Source organism: Belonocnema kinseyi, chromosome 1, assembly GCF_010883055.1.
Source record: "Belonocnema kinseyi isolate 2016_QV_RU_SX_M_011 chromosome 1, B_treatae_v1, whole genome shotgun sequence".
Lineage (NCBI taxonomy): Eukaryota > Metazoa > Arthropoda > Insecta > Hymenoptera > Cynipidae > Belonocnema > Belonocnema kinseyi.
The window spans coordinates 42,719,422-42,743,356 of record NC_046657.1 but is presented as its reverse complement, the minus strand read 5'-3'; the positions used below and the strand labels follow the sequence as shown (position 1 = coordinate 42,743,356).

The window sequence follows — 23,935 nt, the reverse complement described above, 5'->3', positions numbered from 1 at the left end:
GATCTGTTTTCCATAACTACACAGCATCTCAAAAACAATTGGAACCAAATCACGTTTTTTCATGAAGTAACGAAGAAAAAGTTTGCCCTGGAAATTTCTGTACAGAAATCAGCAAATGAAAAAAATTCTCCTTAAAAAAAAATTTTTAAATGTAAAAAAAATATATAAAATCCCTTAAAAAAAAAGAAACTATCGATATTCGTCGACCTCCACGTTGGTGATAGTTGGGCAACGTAAACTTTGTTTGCGGCAGACGGACGATAGATATTCGTGAATCATTTTACTCTTACACGATGCTTAGAACTATGAAAATTTTTTATTGAAAAACTATGCGCTTTTCGGAAAATTTGTCAAGAATAAAAAGTTCTTGTAATCAGCCGAGAAATACACCTGAATTTTTCCGGAGCGTTTTGAGCAAAATTTTGAATTTTGCAAAAATTGTTCATATCCATTTTGAAAATACTAAAACGAAAAATCGATCTTTGAACCATGGATTCTCAAAGTTTAGACATTTATTCCACCCGTTAGTGAGATTCCAGGTTAATTACAGACTCGAAAAGCTTTGGAAAATGGTTCACAAAAAAAAATAGGCACGAAAAATCACGTTTTTTTTTTGTTTAAACTGCATTTTGGGATAATAAATAAATTTTTTGAAGAATTTCATTGGCACCGTCGGAAAGAGGAGATCTTAAGCAATAAAAATATATGTGTCTCAATTTTTTCTAGTGTGGAATAGTCTTAGTTATTGGCTGTTGAAAAGCAGTGTACCGGTAGTGGCGTTTTGGCCGTTTAAGGGTTAACGGCAGAAAGAAATCGCTTTTTCTCTTAATTTTGCTAAAAGGATGTCGCCAGTGATGTTTAGTTATGGAAAATTATCATACGATATTTTTTATTAATTTTATCAAGAAATATTTGTAAACAAATGCCCACTATGGACATTTAAAAACCGAAAGAAATCGCTTTTGCTCTTAAATTTCCTCAAATTTTGTCGACGATGATGTTTAGCAATAAAGAATTATCATCCGATATTTTTTATTAATTTCATAAACAAATTAGATAAATAAGTGGCCAGTGTGGACATTTAAAGGCAGAAAGAAATCTTTTTTCTTCTTTTTTTCTGAAATTATGTCACCAGTGATGATTCATGATGGAAAATTATCTTCCGATATTTTTTTTATAGATTTTGTAAGCAAATTATGTAAACAAATTCCCAGTGTGGACATTTAAAGGCCGAAAGAAATCGCTTTTTCTCCTAAATTCTCTCCTAATGATGTCGCTAGTGATGTTTAGTAATGGAAAATTATCATCCGATGTTTTTTATTAATTTTATAAACAAAATTTTATAAGCAGATTCCCAGTGTGGACATTCAAAGGCAGTAAGAAATCTTTTTTTTTCTAATTTGTCTTAAGTGATGTCGCCAGTGATGTTTAATTAATGGGAAATTATCATCCGATATTTTTTATTAATTGCGAAACAAAAATCAATACTTTTTCTTTTGTTTTGCATGTATTAATAAGATTTTATTTTTTTTACATGTGTTAAAGAAACAATTTGTTTATAAAATTAATAAAAAATATAAAGTAACAAAATATCACGAATAAACATCATTGGCGACATCATTTGAGGAAAATTAAGAGAAAAAGGATTTTTTCGACCTTTGAATGCCAAAGTTGTACATTTTTTTGTATAATTTGTTTATAAAATTAATAAAAAATATCGGGTGATAATTTCCCATGATTAAACATCACTGGTGATATAATTTGTTAATACAATTTGTTTATAAAATTAATAAAAATTATCGGATGAAAAATGTTTCTGATCGATTATTATTTTTTCGATGAAAGCAAGTAATTTTAACTTAAAAATTAATCTTGCAAACGAAGATTCAATAATGTAGACTGTTTGGTAAGTTAATTTGTTTATAAAAATTAACAAAACAACTTCATAGTTTTCTTTTTTCTTTCATCCACCCCCGTGAATAAAGTTAGGCAATGCTGATCATGAAAAAAAATTCTTATGAAGATTAATAAAAAAAAATTAATGCATTAACATGAAATTTAAGAAAAATCAGGCCACATAAATGTCTTCGAAATTTAATGCTGAATTTTTCTTTAAAAAAAAAATCCAAAATCGGTTAAGAATTGCCAGTTTAAAGTTATTTTGAACCTCGTTTTTTGATCTCATCCCACTCTGCGGCCTTAAGACTGAAAAAAATCAGCACGTAACTCAACGCGGATGTGAATGAGAAGAGGTTGAACCTGAAGGTGTGAAGATGAAGTGAAGGTGGCGTAACGCGGTCCAGAATTTTTTTTTTACAGGGGCGTGTTTCATAACTTACGTTGTCTTTTGTAACCCTACACCGCGCCCAGTAAACCGCATTATATTATCATAAAACCAAGTCACTCGCCTCACAAGTGCGCTCTCGCGAACAAAGCCACTAACATGTTTTTCTATCCGTGAAAAACAGGAAGGAAAATCTACCTGTCGATCTGAAAAATTGTGTTGCGGTTTTGGTCAAACTGCAGGGTACAAGAAATGTTTTTGTTTTTTTTAGGCTAGAATTCATGTTACCGACTAGTGACACTAACGGACCGCGACTATTTCAACTGCGCATGTACCGTAAAGCGCGGGTCTATTTAGAATTAAAAAGTATGAACTTGTGATATTACAATGATTATAAATTATGTTAAAAAATTTGTTATTTCTTAGAATAAATTAAATTAATTTCTTGAGATTGAAAATTTGTTTTAAATATTTTTCTATATTATTATTTATAGTATTTGTTGATTTCAAATTTACCCGCGCTGTTTGGCACATGCGCAGTTGAAAAAGTCGCGATTTATGTAGCATCACTGTTATCGCCGCATTGACGTAACTAAAATGTTCCCAACGTTTATAAGCGGAAATGAATTTAAAGAATTTTTAGTTAGAAAAATGATTTTTTATTTTTAAAATCAACTGTTTTGTATGAAAAATCGTCGATTATTCCAAATTAATATCCAACCAAAAAAACAAACAAATTTTTAACAAAATAGGTACATTTTTAACTGAAAAGGTGAATTTTCAAATTAGAAGATTAATTTTCTACAAAAAAAATAGTGAAGCGCTGGAAACGGCAAATTTTTAACTTCAGGACATTAGTGAACTACTTAGTGGTTAAAAGTTTTTGGTTAAAAATACATGTAAATTTTTTAAAATTCCTCTTTTTCGGTATAAAAATAATCTTCTTGTTTGAAAATTTATCCCTTTGGTAAAAAATTAATCTAGTTGTTTTAAAATTTATATTTTTAGTTGAAAATTTATCTTTTAATTTGAATATGTACCAATTTTCTTAATAATTTATTATCCTTTTTATTTGAAATTAATTGCTTAACCGAAAATCATTCATCATTTTAGTTGAAAATTTATCTGTTAGATTGAAATATTTTTTTGAAACTTATTTTTGATAAAAATTAAATTGTTTAAAACAAAATTTAACTATTCAATTTTTCATTAAAAAGTCATTTATTTGGCTGAATAATTAAATGTATTATTGAACATTTGTTTTTCGTTAGATTAACAATTAACTTTGTTAACTGAAAATTAAGCAATTTCATTTGAATTATTATTTTTTAAAATAATATTATATAATAAAATTATTATTTTTTAAGGTGGAAAGTAGACTCCATTTGTTGTTGTTAATTTGCCCTTTTTAGTTAAAAATTTAATTTTTTGGTTGAAATTGTATGTATTTTGTTAAAATTTAGGCTTTTTGTGAAAAGTTATTCTTCTTGGTTAAAAATTTTTTTTTGGTTTGGAAAAGCATTATTTTAGTTGAAAACTAGTATCGTTATTTAACAATTTTGTTGAAAATAGGTTTTGGTTCAGTTTAAATATTTTAAAATTAAAAATATAATAATCCATTTACAGTTACAAATTTATTGTTTTTTGTTGGAAAATTATCTATTTGGTTCAAAATTCATATTTTTTATTTGAGCTTCACGCACTTTGTTGAAAATTAATGTATTTTGTTGAAAATCCGTCTTTTTGGTAAAAAATTATTCTACATTTTTTGTTGAGAATTCATCCTTTTGGGTTAAAAATTAATCTGATCGGTTAAAAATAATGTTTTATTGTTAAAAAAATCTTTTTTTTTTATTAAAAATTAATTTTTTTATGTATATTTAACTAACATTTTTAGTGAAAATTTTTAAATTGAAAATTGCACTATTTGGTTGAATTTTTTTAAATTCTACTTTTTATAAAATATCCTTTTTGGTTGAAAAATCATATTTTGTTGTTGTTTTTTGTTAAACTCGAATGTTTTTTATTTAAAATTTAAATCTGTTTTAGTTTAAATATCAAATATTAGATTTTTTGTTGAGAATTAATCTTATTGGTTAAAAATTAACCTACTTTGTAGAAAATTCAAAAAATTTCTTAAAAAGGCATTTCTTTTGTTGAAGATTCATCATTTTAGTTGGAAATGTATATTTTATTTTTGAAAATTAATTATATAACTATTCCATTTTTCGTGAAAAATATTTTGTTGTTGTTGAAATTCAACTACATAGTTGAATATTTCTATATTTAGTTGGAAATTTGACTTTTTTCATCGAAAATTAATCTTCCCGGTTCAAAATTAATTTTCAATTGTTGAAAAACCTTATTTGTGTAATTTGAATTTAACTATTTCATTTTTGGTGGAGAATTTATATTTTTTAGTTGAATACTCATGTATTTTTAGTTGAAAATTCGCCTTGTGGAACAAAAATTAATCTACCAGACTAAAAATTAATTTTTCATTGTACAAAATCTTTTTTTTTTTCTTGAAAACTTATTTAAAAATATCCTTTTTCACTTGAAAAAACATATTTTTTTGTTGTTTTTTATTAAACTCGACTGTTTTATATTTAAAATTCAAATATGTTTTAGTTAAAATATCAAATATTATAAATTTTTTGTTGACAATTAATCCACTACGTTAAAAATTCGCCTTTGCGATAGAAAATCCACTTTCGTTGAGAATTTAACTATCTGATTGAAAATGAATCTTATTTATCGGAAATTTAACAATTTTGTTGTTAAGTTCTATTTTTCGTTGAAAAATCAACTGTTTTGCTTAATCAATTGATTTTTATTTGAAAATTTACCCATTTTAGTTGAAAATTGGACCATTTTGTTGAAAATTTATTTATTTTTTTAAAATTCTTCTCTTTTAGTGACAAACTAATTTTCTTAATTGAAAATTCATATTTTTAGTTAAAATTATATTATTACAATTAAAAATATACCTCCTTGGTTAAATGTTGAACTATTTGTTTAAAAAATCTAATTTTCTTATAAAACTTAAATTTTTAAATAAAAAATATAATTATTCTCTTGTACGATGCAAATTTATATTTTTCATTTAAAAACTCAACTGTTTTATGGGAAAATTTGCATCTTTGGGTTGAAAATAGAGTCCTTTTCGATCCAGATTCTAGAATTTTGCAAATTAAATTTTTGCAATCTATTTCTCTAATGAGGAGGTTATCGTGCGACTCACACGAATAATTTTCACGGCTTGATCCTCGCACATATCTGGATATTTTCTAACGGATAGTACGCTCTGCTTACGTGGATTTCTAAATCGCAACTCGCGAGTCCGTCTGAATCGTCCGGCATATTAACTTCTTTTTTAAATTTATTAGAGAAAGCGTGCATTACGGACAAAACCAATCGGTCTAAGGGATAATGCTACTTGCGAAAAGAAAAAAAAATTTAATCGCGATGGAACTCATCATCCTTCACGCGTTTTCATTTCGTTAAAAATTAACGAGCAAAAAAAATTGAGTAGGAAGCAATTACTTTTTAAGTATGAAGATTCCTCGATATTTCGACATAGATTTTTATCCGCTTTCCTCATTGTGTAATATTTTTAATTGAGGAAATTTTCATCGAGGTTTTTAATTAAAAGAGAATTTGATCCAAGTCATTTCATTATGAATGTAATTTTTATAAAAGGTCTAAGTGCGAGAATAATTGTTGAATTTTCAAAAATTATTTTTTTAGATTTAAAATTATACCATTAAGTATGCTTCCTGCTTAATTTGTGTTCACCCGTTATTTTTTAAGAAAAAGAAAACGCGTGAAGGATCATGAATTTTATCGCGATTTTAACTTTTTTTACCTAAAAATACGATTTTTCAATCAAATACATGAACTTTTACACAGATGAAAAAAAATTGTTAACCGAATTGTTGAATTTTTAATTTTTAAAATTCAATTTGGAATGGAATTGATAAATTTTCAGTTCAAACAAAAATTAACAAATTTGTTGACTTTTCAACTAAAAAACGTTGAATACTTAAAGAGAAATGTAATAGTTGATATTTCAAGCAGAAACAATTATATTTTAAATCAAAGACATTTTCAATCCAAAAATATAATTTAAACAAAAAAGTTGATTTTTAACCAAATAGCTAAATTTTGTATTCAAAAAGATGAATTTAAAACAAAATGGATGAATTCATGCAAAAAGTGGAATTTTTCACCAAAAATATTAGTTTCCTACAAAAAAGTTTAATTTTTAAAATATAAATAAATTTTCAACAAAAAATGTTATTTTTACCCGAATGATTGAATTTTCCAACAAAAAGACCAATTTTCTGAAAGATTGTTTAATTTCCAACACGAAAATATGAATCTTGAAGAAAAATTATTTTTAAACAAGTAGCAGAATTTAAAAAATATAAATAAATTTTTTCCAAAAAATTTAATTTGAAATTCAATAGTTGAATATTCCACATAAAAAGACGAATTTTCTAAAAGATTGTTGAATTTTCCGATCAGAAATAAAAAATTTTCAAAAAGATTGTTGAATTTTGAAACCGAAAATACAAATGTTTAATAAAAAATTTAATTTTTAAACGAGCAGTTAAATTTAAAAATATAAATAAATTTTTAAAAATATTGTTGAATTTTGAATCCGAAAATATAAATATTTTAAAAAAAATTAATTTTCGAACGAATAGTAGAATTCTAACAAGATAAATGATTTTTCAACTAAAAACTTAATTTTCAATAAAATAGTTGAATTTCTAACCCAGAAAAAAACGAAGAAGCTACAAAAAAAATTGAAGTTTTAACGAAGCAGCTAATTTTCAAATAAGTAGTTTAATTTTTTATTAAAGTATATACATTTTTGAGCAAAAAATGTTTAATGTTGAACCTAACTAATTGCATTTTTAACGAAAAAAAACAAAGAAATTTAAAACCCAGTAGTTGAATTATCAAGTCAAAAAGTAAAATTCTCTAAAAATCGATTGAATGTTCAACTCGCAAATATGAATTTTTAACAAAAAATTTAATTTTCAAACAAATAACTTGAATTTTAGGTAAAAAAAGCATTTGCAACAAAAAAGTTAATTTTCAAGTAAATTGTTCAATTCTTGACCAAAAAATATGAATTAATTTAACGCAAAATACAAAAAAGTTTCTGCAAAAAAAAATTTTCTTCAACATGAAAATATGAATTTTCAACAAAAAAGTTAATTTTGAACCAAATAGTTTAATTTTGATCTTATAACTGTGATATTTGTACTAAATGGTCAGATTTTCAAACCAAAAAGTTTACTTTCAACGAAGAAATATGACGCTTCTATAAAAAAAAAATAATTTTTTTAACGCAGAAAGATTAATTTTCAATATAAAAACATTATTTGAGTAAAACAAAAAACGAAAAAGGGGAACAATAAAAAATTCCTGAAAACTGGGGCAAACAGAGGAATTCGTTAAAAAAAATATATTTCCGCATATGTATCATGCATGGCTTAATGTAAAATATGTTGAAAATTTAATATTAAATAAACAAATGTATGTAGAGACGATATTGATTTCACCGATGGGAATTGTTTCCTTCTTTTGTACAGGACGTTTACTTGATAGGTCTGCACGTGATACGAGTGAAGGCCGTTGCTCCCACGGAATGAGTTTTATTATTCTATTTACTTGTATCTTGAAATGTTTATTTTACTCAGTTTTGAAAATTGAATTTTGCGCCTTTTTGTGCTGTAAAGCCATTCTTTGACATAACCTCTAATAGGAGAGTTTACCTATCGTTAGAAAGCACTACTGAACTTACATAAACGGTTGAGTAATTTGAACTCAAAGTTTACCATTGTTCAAAACTTACCTCTTTAAAAAACCTTTCTTTCCTTTTCTATAATGCTTTCCGACTTTGAATTTCAAATTCTCATTAAGCTACAATCCACGGTTTATATTTTTGTTGACTCCTTCTTTATCATTTTCTTTTAGAAACTGTACTTTGCCTAATTCGAGTTTGAATTTCGCGGGCACTTGTGTAATTTCGTTAGCGCCTCCCCACAAGCGGTAAGTTCCCGTGAGGCGCGAAATTTGAATTTTCCATTCAATAAATTGTGAGTTTCTTTAAGAATTTCTTTATAAATCATTTCTGATAGACGCTAATTTTGGGAAATAAATTAGAAAATATAAAAAAAGAATCGGGTTTCGATGAGACAAAAAGCAATCTTTGAAAGTATTCGAACCGAACGACATCACACTCTGGCACGGAATTTTAATATTTCTTCATTGCGTGACTGAAAGAATGACAGTATCGGGTCCCATCGCTGGTCGTCCCTACAGGGTGACTTCAATTTCTCTAAAAATTCAAAGTAATTACAAAAATTAATTAGTTTAAAAATGTTGAAGTAATCTAAAATTGTTTCAAAATTGAAAATCGTCTTCTTTGAAATCATTATCGACATTTTCTATGAAAACCTCCAACAGAACCTAAAATTGTTCCAAAAATTGTTGTCTTCTTTGAAATCCAATTAATTTTTTATTAAATATTCCAATTTTCGTTATCAAATGCACACAGCAAAATGGCAAGAGTTTGATTATACTAAAAGATAATCGGAAGGATAATCAGGTGAAAAACATTATGATTATTTTCATTAAAAATACAAATTTCCAAGAAAAAAATGTAGCATAAAAAACAATTGTTTTAGATTTCAAATTTTCTTCTGAACCTAATTATTTCATTTGAATAACCGATTTCCGATGAAAAATGTCAAGATAACCTAAAATTGTTCCACAATTAAAAATCTTCTTCAAAATCTATATAATAATTTTCGGTGAAAACTTCCAACATTACCTAAAATTGTTTGAAAAATGTAATCTGCTTCGTAATATATACCAATTATCAGTAAGGAACAAGAACATAACCTTAAATTGTTAAAAAAAATTTTATCTTCTCTGAAATCTGAAGAATAATGATAATATGAAAAATCTGATGTTTAAAAAAAAATTTAAAATACCAATTTTAAAATAAAAAGCACTAGCATAGCATAAGAAATAATTATTTAGGATTCTAAATTTTCCTTTAAACCGAATGTTTTGTTTTTAAAATAACCGATTTTCGGTTAAAAATAATAACATATTCTAAAATTGTTCCAAATTGTAAATCTTTTTTACATAACCTGTACTTGAGTCATGGCGCGAAATTGAATCTTGAAATTGTCCGATTTTTTAAGATTTTCCTGATAAATCATTGCTGGTTGATGCAAATCAGAGAAAATAAAATTCAAAATTACACAAAATAGGGTCACTCTTTATTTTTTAAACTTAATTTAGTTCTGAAAATTATTCACAAACCAGTATCTAAATATTTAATTAAATATTATTTCTTTTAATTTCGTTAAATTTAATAAGAGACTGTAGATACTTCACCCACGACTCTTGCTCATGTTTTGCTAATTGCACTTCTTCTTTTATTAGTTATCTTTATAGTTCCTAATTACCTCGAGACAGAGTATAATTATCCTCTATTTGAAAATGTCAGGCAGGGGAGCGTGCCTCTGAGATCACGTGACTTTTCCAAAACCTCCTTGAGGAAGCAAGACAAAACAGTTTAATAATTCAACCGCAATTAGTCTCTTATCTCTTTACCATCTCTCTCTTTTTCTTTCTCTCTCTCGCTCTCTCTCCACCCCTTTCTCTTTTCTTCTCAATATAATATCATTTCTGACATTTTACAATAAATGTATTTCAATAATAATAGTAGTTTAAATTTCGTGCGAGAATTTTTCTTATAATAAGTGTCCGCGAAATTCAAACTTAAATTAATACAAGTAAAATTTTTAAATGAAAATTTAAAAAAATAAGTAGAACAAAATTTTAAACGTGGACTGTAGCTCAATGAAAGGTCTTTTTATCAAACTAAATTCAACGTGTTATATTTCGTTTGGCTTATTTTTAATAATTCTCTTTAAAGAAGACTTTGACTTGCTCAATTTAAGTTTGAATTTAGCGGGTAGGGAATTTGGCGCGAAATTTAAATGAGAGGTTTTACCGACTTCTGAAAAAATCAATAATCTCAATATTGTTTTGCTCTAGTTATCACCCTTTGCAGCTTTCAGCATGCAATGCTGTCACTCAAATGCTGGCTCGACAATTTAATTTATAATCGGCTCGATCAGAAAACTGTAGTCACAAAAATTATGTAAGCTTGTTGCCTTTTTTCACCACTCTGTATCGACAGTAAGGAAATGAATCAGTTTTAGAGACATAAATCGCAGATAATAAAATGATATTCACTGGGTAAAAACCCATAAATGCCTAGCAATTTGATTTAATGACTGTGATTGTTCATTACATTAAAGTAAAAGAAATATTTAAAAATAAAGTAGTATTTATCTTAAGAATACTATAAAAATTTTTTTCTTCATTTGTCCGTTTGTCCCAGACCTAAAGGTCTTTTTATTTATTATTCATCTGAAATTTTTTTAAATAATGGCAGTTTAAAATTTTTCAGGAAATTTTTGTAATAGAAGTATCTTCTAACTTGATACAGTAAATTAAAAAAATTATTTTGAGTTGGAGCAGAAAATTTACGAAAAATTGTATAATTCTAACTTGGTAAAGTTAGTTATCCAAAAAATAGAATTTTGACTCGGAATGGAGAATTCTCGAAAAGAATTCTGATTCTCATTTGGAACAGGGAATATCATAAAAATTATAATTAGAAATAAAGTAGTTAAATTTTCTACCAAAAAGATTTAATAAAAAAAATAATTAAAACCAAAAAGATAAAACAATTAAATTTTGGCCTAAAAACTATCAAGGGGAAAAATTCTGAACCAAAAAGTATCAGTAGACTTTGCAATAAAAAACAATTCACTTTTAACTGAAAAAGTTGTTTTTAAGAAAAATAATCTTGATTCCTGTGATATTTTCCAAGTCTATAATTGACCTTAGTAAGGTTTCCCGGGCCTAACTACGATTTTTATGAGAATAATGTTGATTCCAATGAGAATATTTAAGTCTATCCTGGACCTTACCAATATTTCCCGGTTCTAAGATTTGTATGAGAATAATCCTGATTCCAATGATAATATTTAAGTCTATCCTTGACCCAAACAAGATTTTTCCGTCCTAACTTCGATTTGTATGTGCCTAGTTTTGATTTAAGTAAGAAAACCCAAGTCGATCTGTAATTTTATCCAATTTTTTCAGACCTACCTACGATTTTCATACGAATAATCTTGATTTCAGTAAGAATACTCAAGTCTATCCTTGCCCATGCCAAGATTTCCTGGGCCTAAGATTTCTATAAGAATAATTTTAATTCCAGTGAGAATACCCAAGTCTATCCATAACCGAGACTTTCCCGGCTTAACTTCGATTTTTATTAACCTAAACTGAATTTAAGTGAGAATACCTAAATCTATCCGTGCCCTGACCAAGATCTTCTAGGACTCTTTGCGATTTTTATTAGAATAGAATTTTCTTGAAAACAGGGAGAAGAGGAATTATTCAAAAAAGGGGAAAGGAAGGCTGTAGGGGAAAGAGTATGAAGTCTGTTATTTGTCAGTGACTTATGTCTCGACTAAATCGAATAATCCGGGGGCGTAATATTAATCGGGATTTTATTCGCGGAGGGATAATAAGTAATTACGTTTGGGAGATAAATAAGTAACCCCAATAGGGAAGGTATAAATAATTATATCTTAAGCGAAAGGGTTGAGCTCCGAGCTTCTTGGTTGCACATATCTGTATATAAATATATACACGTAGAAAAGATATTGACGCTACTATCGCTCGGGGCAAAAATCCGGGTTTTAACTGGTGCTCAAAGAGCATTTAAGTATCTGGCAATCTCGATAATGCACGCGAAATAACCGGTGTGCAGGATGAATATTTTTTATCCGATACCATTTATAATCCAGATGGAAAAAATGCTTTGTCCCTGGAAATCTCAGCCGGGTAGCCGAAAAACTTCATTGTCAAAATACTCTGATTTTACCGTAACTATTTTATTATTTTCCCTTATCAATAGAATTCGCTGACTCTCCTGATTTTTAGATTTTCCTTGACCCACGACTACGCTGTATATCAGAAATCAAATTCCGTATAATTACGGTTTTTATGGGAATAATCTTGATTCATGTAAGAATACCTAAGTCTATTGTTAGCCTAACCAAGATTTCCGGAGACTAACTACGATTTTTATTACCCTAATCTCGACATCAATAAGAATACCCAAGTCTATCCTTGACCTAATCAAGATTCTCTAGGCTTAAGTATCTTACTCGTTTGGGATATTTTGAATCAATTGACCTGAATCAATTCACCAAAATCAATCCTGGCCTAAAAAAGATTTCCCGAATAACTAGGATTTAAATAGAATAATCTTGATTCCTGTGAGAATATCCAAGATTTCCTGCAACTAAATACGATTTATATGAGGCTAATATTGACTTCAATAAGAATACATATAAGTCTATCATTAACCTAATCAAGATTTTCTGGCCCTGAGTACGATTTTTATGAGCCTAATCTTGATTCAAATAAGAATGTCCAAGTCTAGCATTGGCCCAACCATGATTTTCCGTCCATAAAGACAATTTGGATGAGCCTTACAGTGATTTCCGAGTTTTACCTAACCTACGGCCACCCTGAAAGTCAGAAATAAAAGATACTGTTTGGTCTGCATCAATTGACCGAAATTACTCCTGGTCTAAACAAGATTTCCCGAATAAGTACGATTTTTATAAGAATAATCTATATTCCTGTGAGAATTACCAAGTCGATCATTGATTTAAGCTATATTTCCCGGAACCAATTACAATTTTCATGGCCCCAACTTTGATTTTAATTAAAATATCCAAGTCTATTTCTTGTTTAAACAAAATTTCTCAGGCCTAATTACAATTTTTATCAGACTAATATTAATTCTTGTGAGAATATCCAAGTCTATTCTTAGCCTAACCAAGATTTCCTGAGAGTAAATATGATTCTTATGAGACTAATATTGACTTCAATAAGAAAGTCTATCCTTGATCTATTCAAGATTTCATGAGAATAAGTCAGATTTTTATGAGCCCAATTTTGACTTCAATAAGAATACCCAAGTCTATCCTTGACTTACCCAAGATTTTCCGCCCATGAAGACAATTTTAATGAGCCTTACATTGATTCCAATAAGAATACCCAAGTCTTTTCAATAAAATTTCCCGACTTTACCCTGATTTCGGAGTTTTCCCTAACCTACGGCCACGCTGAATCTCAAAAATCAAAGATACTGTTTCGCCTGAATCAGTTGGCCAAAATCATTCCTGGCCTAAACAAGATTTCCCGAATAAGTACGATTTTAATGAAAATAATCCTGATTCCAGTGAACATACCCAGGTCAAGCATTGATCTAGTCTATATTTCCTGGAACCAATCACAATTTTCATGACTCCGAATTTGATTTCTATTAGAATATCTAAGTATATTTCTTGTTAGAACAAAATTTCTCTGGCCTAATTACGATTTTTATGAGACTAATATTGATTCCTGTGAGAATATCCAAGTCTATTTTTAGCCTAACCAAGATTTCCTGAAACTAAATACGATTTTTATGAGGCTAATATTGACTTCAATAAGAAAACCTATAAGTCTATCCTTGATCTATTCAAGATTTCCTGAGCATAAGTACGATTTTTATGAGTCCAATCTTGACTTCAATAAGAATACCCAAGTCTATCCTTGACGCAACCAAGATTTTTCGTGCATAAAGATAATTTTAATGAGCCCTTTTGGCCTGAATCAATTGGCCAAAATCATTCCTGGCCTAAACACGATTTCCCGAATAAGTACGATTTTAATGAAAATAATCTTGATTCCTGCAAGCATACCAAAGTCTATATTTCCCGGAACCAATCACAATTTTCATGACCCCAACTTTGATTTCTATTAGAATATCCAAGTCTATTTTTGGTTGGAGTAAAATTTATCAGGCCTCATTACGATTTTTATAAAACTAATCTCGATTACTGTAAGATTACCCAAGTTTATTCTCAGCCTAACCAAGATTTCCTGATACTCAGTACCATTTTTATAAGCCTAATCTTGATTCAAATAAGAATGTCCAAGTCTTGCATTGGCCCAACCATAATTTTCCGTCCATAAAGACAATTTGGATGAGCCTTGGATTGATTCCAATAAGAATACCCAGTTCTATCTAATAAAATTTCCTGACTTTACCCTGATTTCCGAGTTTTCCCTAACCTACGGCCACCCTGAATCTCAGAAATCAAGGATTCTGTTTAGCCTGCATCAATTGGCCAAAATTATTCCTGGCCTAAACAAGATTTCCCGAATAAGTACGATTTTTATAAGAATAATCTTGATTCTTGTGAGAATTACTAAGTCGACCATTGATCTAATCTATATTTCCCGGACCCAATCACAATTTTCATAATCCCAACTTCGATTTTTATTAGCATATCAATGTCTATTTATGGTTTGAACAAAATTTCTCAGGCCTAATTACGATTTTTATGAGACTAATCTCGATTCCAGTGAGATTACCCAAGTCTATTCTTAGCCTAACCAAGATTTCCTGACACTAAGTACGATTATTATGAGTCCAATCTTGACCTCAATAAGAATACCCAAGTCTATCATTGACGTAATCAAGATTTTCTGGCCCCAAATACGATTCCATAATTTTCATTACTCCCAACTTGAATTCCTATTGGAATATTCTAGTCTATTCTTGGTTTCAACAAGATGACGCGGACCTAATTACGATTTTGATGAGATTAGTCTCGATGCTAATGAGAATGCCCAAGTCTCTTCTTACCCTAATTAAGATTTCTGGAGACTATGATTTTAATAATCCTAACGCGACCATTTTCATTAGACTCACATGGATTCCAATGAGAATACCCAACTCTGTTTAATAAAATTCCCTGATTTTCTGATTTCCAAGTTTTCCTTGACTTACTGCCACTCTAAATCTCATAAATCAAAGATACTGTTTTAGGATTAAAATAAAAATAGGCCAATGTAATTGTACTCGCTCTGGATATTTCGAATCAGTTGGTTGATTTAATCATCTTAAATCCTCGGCCGGAACTAATTGCTCCCCCGACACGTATGAAATCGCGAAACCTACTAAACCGGGAACTTTAAGTTTCTCCCAGAATGAACTTTCGAAGCTTCATTACTCGCTTGTTTCGCGACAGGCGATCGCATGCCGGAAACGAATTTGGCCAGAAATCAAAATTCCATTCGATAAAAGGATGAATTCAGTGTCTTCCAGACGAATTAATTTAGGTTTTTAAATTCTCGGTCATTCTCCGGTTTTCTCCTTGTCAATTATTTTTCATTTTTCGGTCAGGGAATTAAACTTCTTTATGCAAATTCCTCGTTCCAGATCTGAATTATAATTTTTTTCGAAATGTTTTCTTACAAGTCTGAATTATATTTCTTTTTAAAAATCCGGGACCAAAAACAATTGACCGTCAAATGGGTTAATTATTGGTCATTTCGGGGTAAATATCGATAAAAGTTTATGTTTTATAACCTTATGATTTCTTTTTTTGTAATACAATTTTCTGTACATTTTATGAACAATATTCTTATGCTATAAAGTAAAATTCTTTCATGAAAGATACAATTTTCCACGGAGTAGTAACCTTGAGATCTAATTACCCCGGTTAACGCTAGTGAATTTTTCTGTTCCAATATTAAAATTTAAATTATATTTGATGAATATTAAGCTTGGGAACCAAATCTGGAGATGAAAGGAGATTGAGTTGGTTATATTTACGAGTCTTTCTCGTTTCATGGCAGCACCTGGCAACCGTCTAGTTCATGTCTATGTAGGTGAAAATGGTAAAAGGTTTTCAAGGCAGATATGTAAGTGACACCCACACGGTGTGTACGTACCCTGCCGGCGTATGCAAAAGGCAAGGCCGTTCGCAGACTTAAAAGTTCACCTCATTATTGCGAAACCAATCTGCTGTTGCAACAATAACGACTCGTAATGAGGATAGCAATAAATTGGCTCTCGGGAACGGGATTTCAGAACTCTTTACCACAGCCTTTATTCCCCTTTGTCACTTTTATAAAATCTTGAATCGCAATATAGAACTAAACAAGATATTCCGAGCTTATATACGATTTTTATGCGCCTATTATTGATTTAAATGAAAATACTGAAGTCTATTCTTGATCTAACAAAGAGTTTCTGACCCAAACTACGATTTTTATGAGAATAATCTTTGTTTGAGTCAAAATACCCAAGTCTATCCTTGACCCGACCAAGACTTTCCAGATCTAAATACGATATTTATGAGAATAATCTTGATTTCTATTCGAATACCCAAGTCTATCATCGACCTAAACAAATTTTACGGGCCTAAATATGTTTTTTATGAGATTAATTTTGATGATAGTGATAATAACTATATCTATCCTTAAATTAACCTAGATTTTCCGGGTCTAACTAAGATTTTGATTAGCTTAATATTGATTTTAATGAGAATACCCAAGTCTACATTTGGCCTAACGAAGATTTTTCCGTCTTGGCTTCAATTTCTATGAACCTAAACTTGATTTCTGTGAGAAGACTCAAGTCTTTTGTTGACCAAACCGACATGTTTAGGCCCTAACTACGATTTTTATAAAAATAATTTTGAGTACAGTGAAAATACTTTAGTCTAAATTTGACTTCAATTAGATCTTATGAGCCAAACTACGATTTTTATGAGTCTAATCTTGAATTCAATTAAAATACCCAAGTCCATTTACTTCATGATTTTCCGGGTGTAAGTACATTTTTTTGAAATAATCTTCATTCCAGTATGAATATCCACGTTTATCCTTGGTCTAACCAAGATTTCCTAGACCTAACTACAATTTTTCTGAGCATTATCTTGATTTCAATGAGAAACCCTAAGTCTATCATTGGCCTTACCATGATTTTGGGGGTCTAACTACGATTTTTATTAGCCTTATATTGATTCCAACAAGAACACTTCAGTCTATCGTTTTTAAAAGACTTTCCTGGACCTAACCAAGATTTTCTGATCCAAACTACGATTCTAGTGAAAGTAGCCATGTCTATCCTTAACTTTATTATGATTTTACGGCTATAACCACAATTTTTGAGAATAATATTGATTCCAGTGAGAGTAACTAAGTCTGTCATTGCCGTAAATAAGATTTCTTGGGACTAGCTATGATTTTTAAGTCTAATATTTATTTCAATCAGAATAACTAAGTCTATCCTTGACCCAATCAAAATTTCCCATATCTAACCACGAGTTTCATGAACCTTAAATTGATTCCAATAAGAATACCCAATGTTTAGCCCTGATCTAACCAAGATTTTCCGTGACTTACCAAAATTTTCATTAGCGTAACAATGATTCCAATCATAATATTACATTTTTATGATTCTAATCTGGATTCTAATCAGGAAACCCAAGTGTATTCTTAGCCTAAAATTTTTGGGGCGGAACCAGGGTGACCGACCCCAGATCAAAAAATTCCTGGGAATCATGTAAAAGTCCGGGAGTTTGGTTTTTAATGGAAACCGTGGAATTATGAAAAAGGATGTAAGAAAATCCCGTTCTACTTCTTCAATATTATATAGGCGACATAAGAATCAGGTAAGATCAGGGAATATTAAAAAATTAGATTTTCACCTTACTACGAGCTTTGCAATTTTATAATAATTTCTCGCCGAACAAAAATGTACCCGGCCTAACGAAGATTTTCAGGAGCCTAACTTTATTACAATATGTTATGATCCTTATTTTTATTCCTGTAAGGCTATCCAATTCTAATTGCGGCCTAACCGTCATTTCCCTGAGCCCAAACAAAAAGAAACTATCATTTTTTAAATTAATAAAGATAAGGTTTTAAGAGGATGTAGACACGAGCCATCTCTCGTTCTGCACCGCCGACCTGCAGGCATAGGTAGTGGGCATTATGCTAATTTGAGTAATTCCAATTCATAATTGAAGTTAATTAGCGTCTAGACTCAGCCAATTAGGAAATGGATTTAGCAGTTAATTGTTTCGTGATTATTCAAACTACAGCGACACCCAGTAGAACCTGGAATCCTTTATTTATTTTTTATCTTGCCAAGATCTCCCAAGCTTCTTACTAGTCTCATTGTTTCATTCACTCGGTCATGTCAGGAATTCCTTTTTTTTATCGCAAACACAATTCTAGTTCTATAAGTTTCTGATAAGTTTCTGCTGATTATGTGTAAAACTGAAAGGCTTTCCAAGAGGGGATAGGTTTCCCAGAAAACTTTACATAAACTCCCCTCTTAGAAATAAATTAACCTTTCAATTTTTCTTTCGCGTTTCAGCAGAGTCAACTCAGAATTCTCAACCATCTGATTTCATTTGTGTTATACTCATCGCTACTCGTAGTTTTCTTTTTAATTTGCTAGTCCCTATCCTCGTCCTTTCTTTCTGTTCCAGAACCCAGGCTGACAAAAACAAGGCTAAAAAAAAAAATGTCGAGCAGAAACTCGATCCGCTCGCAATTCTTCAACAAAAGACTGAGATCTCACTGCCGAAAACTGAGGACTTAATTTTGGGAAATAAGCTCAATTTTTTAGAAGAATAAACAATGTTGGGGGTTAGTCAACCCAGCAATCCGCCCTCGAGTCTTCGACACTCGGCGAGTTTTTCATGTCTCCAAAGGGGCTCTAGTGAAGGCCACAGGGCTCGAACTTCAACCTTGCCTCAACAACCAAGTCTTCCACTTAGCACTCATCAATACAGTGGTTTAAGTTCACTTCAACATCATCAAACCCAAATTGGAAGTCCCGATTCTAGAAACAGAGAGACTCTTACCAGCGACCATCCTTATGTTGATTCCAATGATTACGGATTTGTCAAAATCAGACCAAGACTCCGGAGTACTAATGCAATTCTTCATCGTGAAGAAGAAAGGGAGAAAGAAACCTTGAGTGATCGAGAAATAGGAAGCTACTATCAACCAAAGGATGAAAAAAACTCAAAGAACCACCAAAATCCTCTGAGAGGCGCTCTCGTTCTTTTTACAGCATCCACTTCCTCTTGGTGGAAGACCAAACAACGAGAGGATCCTAATGTCTCTAATTCTTCCTCCTCATCAGAAAGAAAATGGTCAAGTGCAATAAACCCAACAACTACAGCTTCCACAACAACAGCATCACCATCTCGAGAAAGAAGATGGCCCAATAACATAGTTCCAGGTAGTGTCACATCACCAACTAAAGAACGCAAATGGTCTGTAAATTCTGCTCTGACAGCACCAGAACGAAACGAGAGGAAATGGAGTTCTTCCTGCTCTGGTCAAGACCGGAAATGGAGATCCCTCGGAGCTCTTTTGAGGACTCCAGGAAATGGAGATGCTCAATCCCGATCGAGTCAAACTTTCTTCTACCACAATGCGAGTGCTTCGATGATCGAGGGTGGCGAAAACAACAAAAATCGGGATTCAATGATGAGTACTTCTACAATCGAAACTAATTCCTACCCTCATTCTTATTCCGCAAGAGTTATTTCAAAAACCCAGTACCGGGAAAATGGAGACTTTAATGGAAGATCCAAAGTCGGGAGGAGACTTTTCCAGGAGGATGCTGATCGAGAGATTGAAGAAGAGAGGATTGAAAATGTTGCGAATAATTGGGATTCAATAAACAATCGTGATTCTGTGAGTAGGGATATGGTTAAAAATGGAGGCGACACCAGTGGGATTGTGGAGAACCGATCTACAAGGTCAAACAGGGCGCAGAGTTTTTATCTTCTGGATGATTTTTTGAGACCTCAGCCTCAGCCAACGACCTCAAAGTGCTCAATGAATGTTTATGTTTCTTCGCCTTATTCCCGATCGGGAAATGATAAAAGATCAAGTGAAATTAGACAAGCTGCACCAGTTTCTGCGAATTCTAATCAGAGGAATGTGACTAATATTACTCCTCCGAGGAGACACAATTCGAGTTCGGATAGTCTCGAAGTTGCTACGAGTCCTTTGCCACCCCCGGTACCACCCCCGCCACCACAGATGACGAGAGAGAGGGAGAGAGGGAAGGAGAGGAATGACAACTTCAGGGAGAAGGAGGTTTGTCACTGCAGAAGATGCTGGGCCATTCTGCAACAGAGATGGTATCACGAGGAGGTGAGTCGAAATTTTAGGATATTAAGCCGTCTACAAACGATAATAGTTCTTTCAACAAAATTGATTCAGCAAATTACTCTTAAGGCCGTTTTTTAATAGAAGAGCTTATTCAGGTAAAACCCAATCAAAATAGTCGTTTAAAAACTGAATACCTATGTAACTAAATATTCCACGATCCAGAAAGAGTGCATGCAGGCTGGAAAGTTCTAAATTGAATTCAGAAGAAGAATTGCCTTTGATTAAACCTTTTTTAATTCAATATCGGATATCTCCTCCTGAAATTAATGTGCACTTCCGACAAAATTTTTGCGTCTCCGGAGAACGCGATTATTCAGAACTGTCAACTGCCGCCGTCCTGAGACAATGTCGTGCTAGGGAATAATTCGATTCGTACTTTACGATCCTTGTTACTGCCGGGGACATTGCCAAGATAACGGGGTTTTAGATTCACAGAAAGTGCGACAGCCGCAAAATGTCGGAAGTTCGCAAAAAAAAATTTCCAGTCGATTATTTATGAAACGCGACAAGATAGACTGACTCGCTCAAAAATAAAACACCATCGATCTGCACACTCTCTGGGAATTAAATTTCAATTTCATCGTATCATTATCATAACTTCGGATGCTTCTCGATTGCAAACAATTTAAAAGATAATTTTTAAGACGACCGTGGGATTTTTTCAGGGAATTGCCATTAGCATTTTTTCCTTTCTTCGCGTAATTTCCTCTTATTAAAAGAAACTAAGAGCGGGGAATTGCAATTATTTATATAGAAAGAGCGGATGTGTCTAAACTGAAAAAAGGCTTAAAATTATCTTTATGAAAGGGTGAAAATTCTCTGCTCAGCAGGTGCACTCCCTGATGGAATAAATTGAAATAGACGGTAATTTGAGCGAGCTACTTTATATTAAAGTAGATACGTCACGCCTTGAATCTCTGGAGAGCGAAAGTGTACGATTCACTGATAAAGATCGCGACTGCCTTTTAAATAAAACTAGAAGCCACGACTTGAACGAGAAGGTACGAAAAGGCCTTAAAAGAGCAGATGGGTGGGTCTCGAGAAATCCGATGCAGGCGCTTAACCTCAAATCGAACCAAATATTCGGTCGAATTTAATCGAGTCGAGGAAGCATCAACTAATAATAGACTTTAGTGGATGGGTTCACCCAAGACTTCCCTTGCATGTATATCCGGCTTTAAAGTTTGTTTATAGTTTTCGGGAAGCTAAATTGAAACCCCTTTCCGCCATTTATTTTCATGTCAGTTCCTTCATGTTAGGAATTATTGTCAGAACAGCGAAAGGAAGTATTGGAAATTTCAAAAAAAATAAAAACGAGAGAGAAAGCTGTGATTAGAAACGAACGTTGTAGAATACTCGCTTTCAGGATTTCATATTGATGCAGATTCTTGATGAAGACTCCTACCTTAGCGACACACAGTGGGGCAAAAAAGGTACCCGTGGACAAATAAATTTTTAGCCTACACTATTCATCCGATTTTAACTTCTTTTCTGTTTTTTAAAAGTTTTTAAATTTTAAAACAGTGTTACAGATATGTAAGAATAATTTCTAGTTGATTAAAATAATAATTTTAAAAAATTGTTTATTGTGTTATAAAGAAATTATTGAAGGTAAGTCCTTTTTTAGGATCGGCAGTGTTTGGCTCATTGAAATAAATGGATATTGTGTAAGATGTGAAAGAAATGAATTTTAGATTACCATCAATTAAGAACATGAGCTCTTTTAGTAATTTTTTAAACAAGTTTTTGAAAAAAAATCACATGTTGGTGGTTTTTCAATCAATAGACTCAATTTCACGTTGTATTTAAAAGCTTTGCTTTAGCTTATGGAAGTAGTGAAAGAGTCATCGGAAAAAAAAATTTTAGTTGATTTCGTGTACCAAAATTCAGCCCATTTATTGTAAACTTGTTTATAAAATTTTCTTAAATAATGAATAATTGTTGTCAATTTACGAAGCATCATAGCAAAGAGTCATCGGATAGACATCCGTAGTCGATTCAATAAAGAAAAATTGAATCTATTTATTGAAAAATCACCAAACTGTGAATTTGTTTATAAAAATTGTTTAAATAATAAATAATCTTTGTCAATTAGCAAAGTATCATGGTAAAAAGTCACTGGTTAGGCATTTCTAGTAGATTCCATAAACAAAAATTGAACCTATTCCCTGAAAAGTCGCCAAACTATGAATTTGTTTATAAAAACTGTTTAAACAATTACGAAAAATGCACCCATTCTTAATTTATAGTAATGGAACATTTATTTCTCTCACATTTTATACAGAATCTGTTAATTTCAATGAGCTAAACGTTGCCAATTTCAAAGCATGACTTTTCTCCATTAATTTGTTTATAACAGTTAAAATTTTTATATTATTCTAACCAACTGGATATTATTTCCATATAGTAGCAACACTGTTTCAAGATCTTCTATGATCAATATGAAGATCTTAAAAGGAATGGCACTTGGGAAAAGTTAAAAAAATTAATTTGTTGTTAAATAACAATTTTTTAATCAATTAAAAAAATCTAATCATACATATCTTGTCAAAATTTAAAAAGCTTTTGTTAAAAAAAACTTTTAAATCGGATGAATAGTGTAGGATCCAAATTGATATATCCTCGGGTAAATAATAAATAAATTTGAAAATTCTTTTTTTTTTAATTAATTTTTTTATCTGAAAATGTAACTATTTCATTTGTTATTATAAATTTAACGTTTCTAGTTGAAAATTTATGTACTGCTTCGTAATCGACTTTTTGCCTAAAAGTTTATGTATTTTGTTGTAAATTCGTTCTTTTTTGGTTTAAAATAAACTGAGAATGAAAGTTATTTAAATGTAGAAGATTTTTTTCAAATTAAAATGAAATTAGATAAAATGAATTTTATAGAACAATAATGATAAAATTTTTAATAAATAAATTTAGTCTAATATTCATTAATTTAAGGAATTTCTATAATAATTTGATCATGAAATTGCTGTTAAGAAGTATTTGATAAATTATTTATAATAATATAGTTAAATTACATTAATATAAATTTTAACAACAAAATTTTTTTTAATTAAAAAAATAACCTATTCTCTTAGTTGATAACCTCTTTGGTTGAAAATTTATTGTTTACCTGCAAATTTAACTATTAAATTTTCGGTCGCAAATGTATCCTTTTGAATTAAAAACTCAATTATTTGGTTGCAAAATTATATTTTTTTGGTTAAAGCTCAAATCCTTCGTTGGAAATTTGTCTTTTTTAATGGGCATTTATGTTTTGGTTAAAGTTTTTTTTTATTTTATTAATTAAAAGTTTAACTATTCATTTTTTGGTTTTAAATTTATATTTTTAATTGGAAGTTTAGCTATTTGGTGAAAAATTCGTTTTTTTTTAGTAGAAAATTAATCTTCTTCGGGAAAATTCATTTTTTTTTAAATTAAAGATGAAAATTTTTTTTTTGGTAAAAAATTAATCTTCTTGAT

At 30.5% G+C, this 23,935-nt stretch overlaps 1 protein-coding gene across 3 annotated transcripts in view; it reads left to right on the top strand.

The window, feature by feature from the left end:
- LOC117168568 (DYRK-family kinase pom1-like) overlaps positions 1-23,935 on the top strand; it is a 282,401-nt gene that overhangs the window by 83,100 nt on the left and 175,366 nt on the right. For all 3 annotated transcript variants that reach the window (XM_033354320.1, XM_033354318.1, XM_033354319.1), the window contains one exon: positions 18,757-20,443. In XM_033354320.1, the coding sequence (XP_033210211.1) occupies positions 18,908-20,443 (1,536 nt within the window). In that variant the 5' untranslated portion in view covers positions 18,757-18,907. The remainder of the gene's footprint in view (positions 1-18,756; positions 20,444-23,935) is intronic.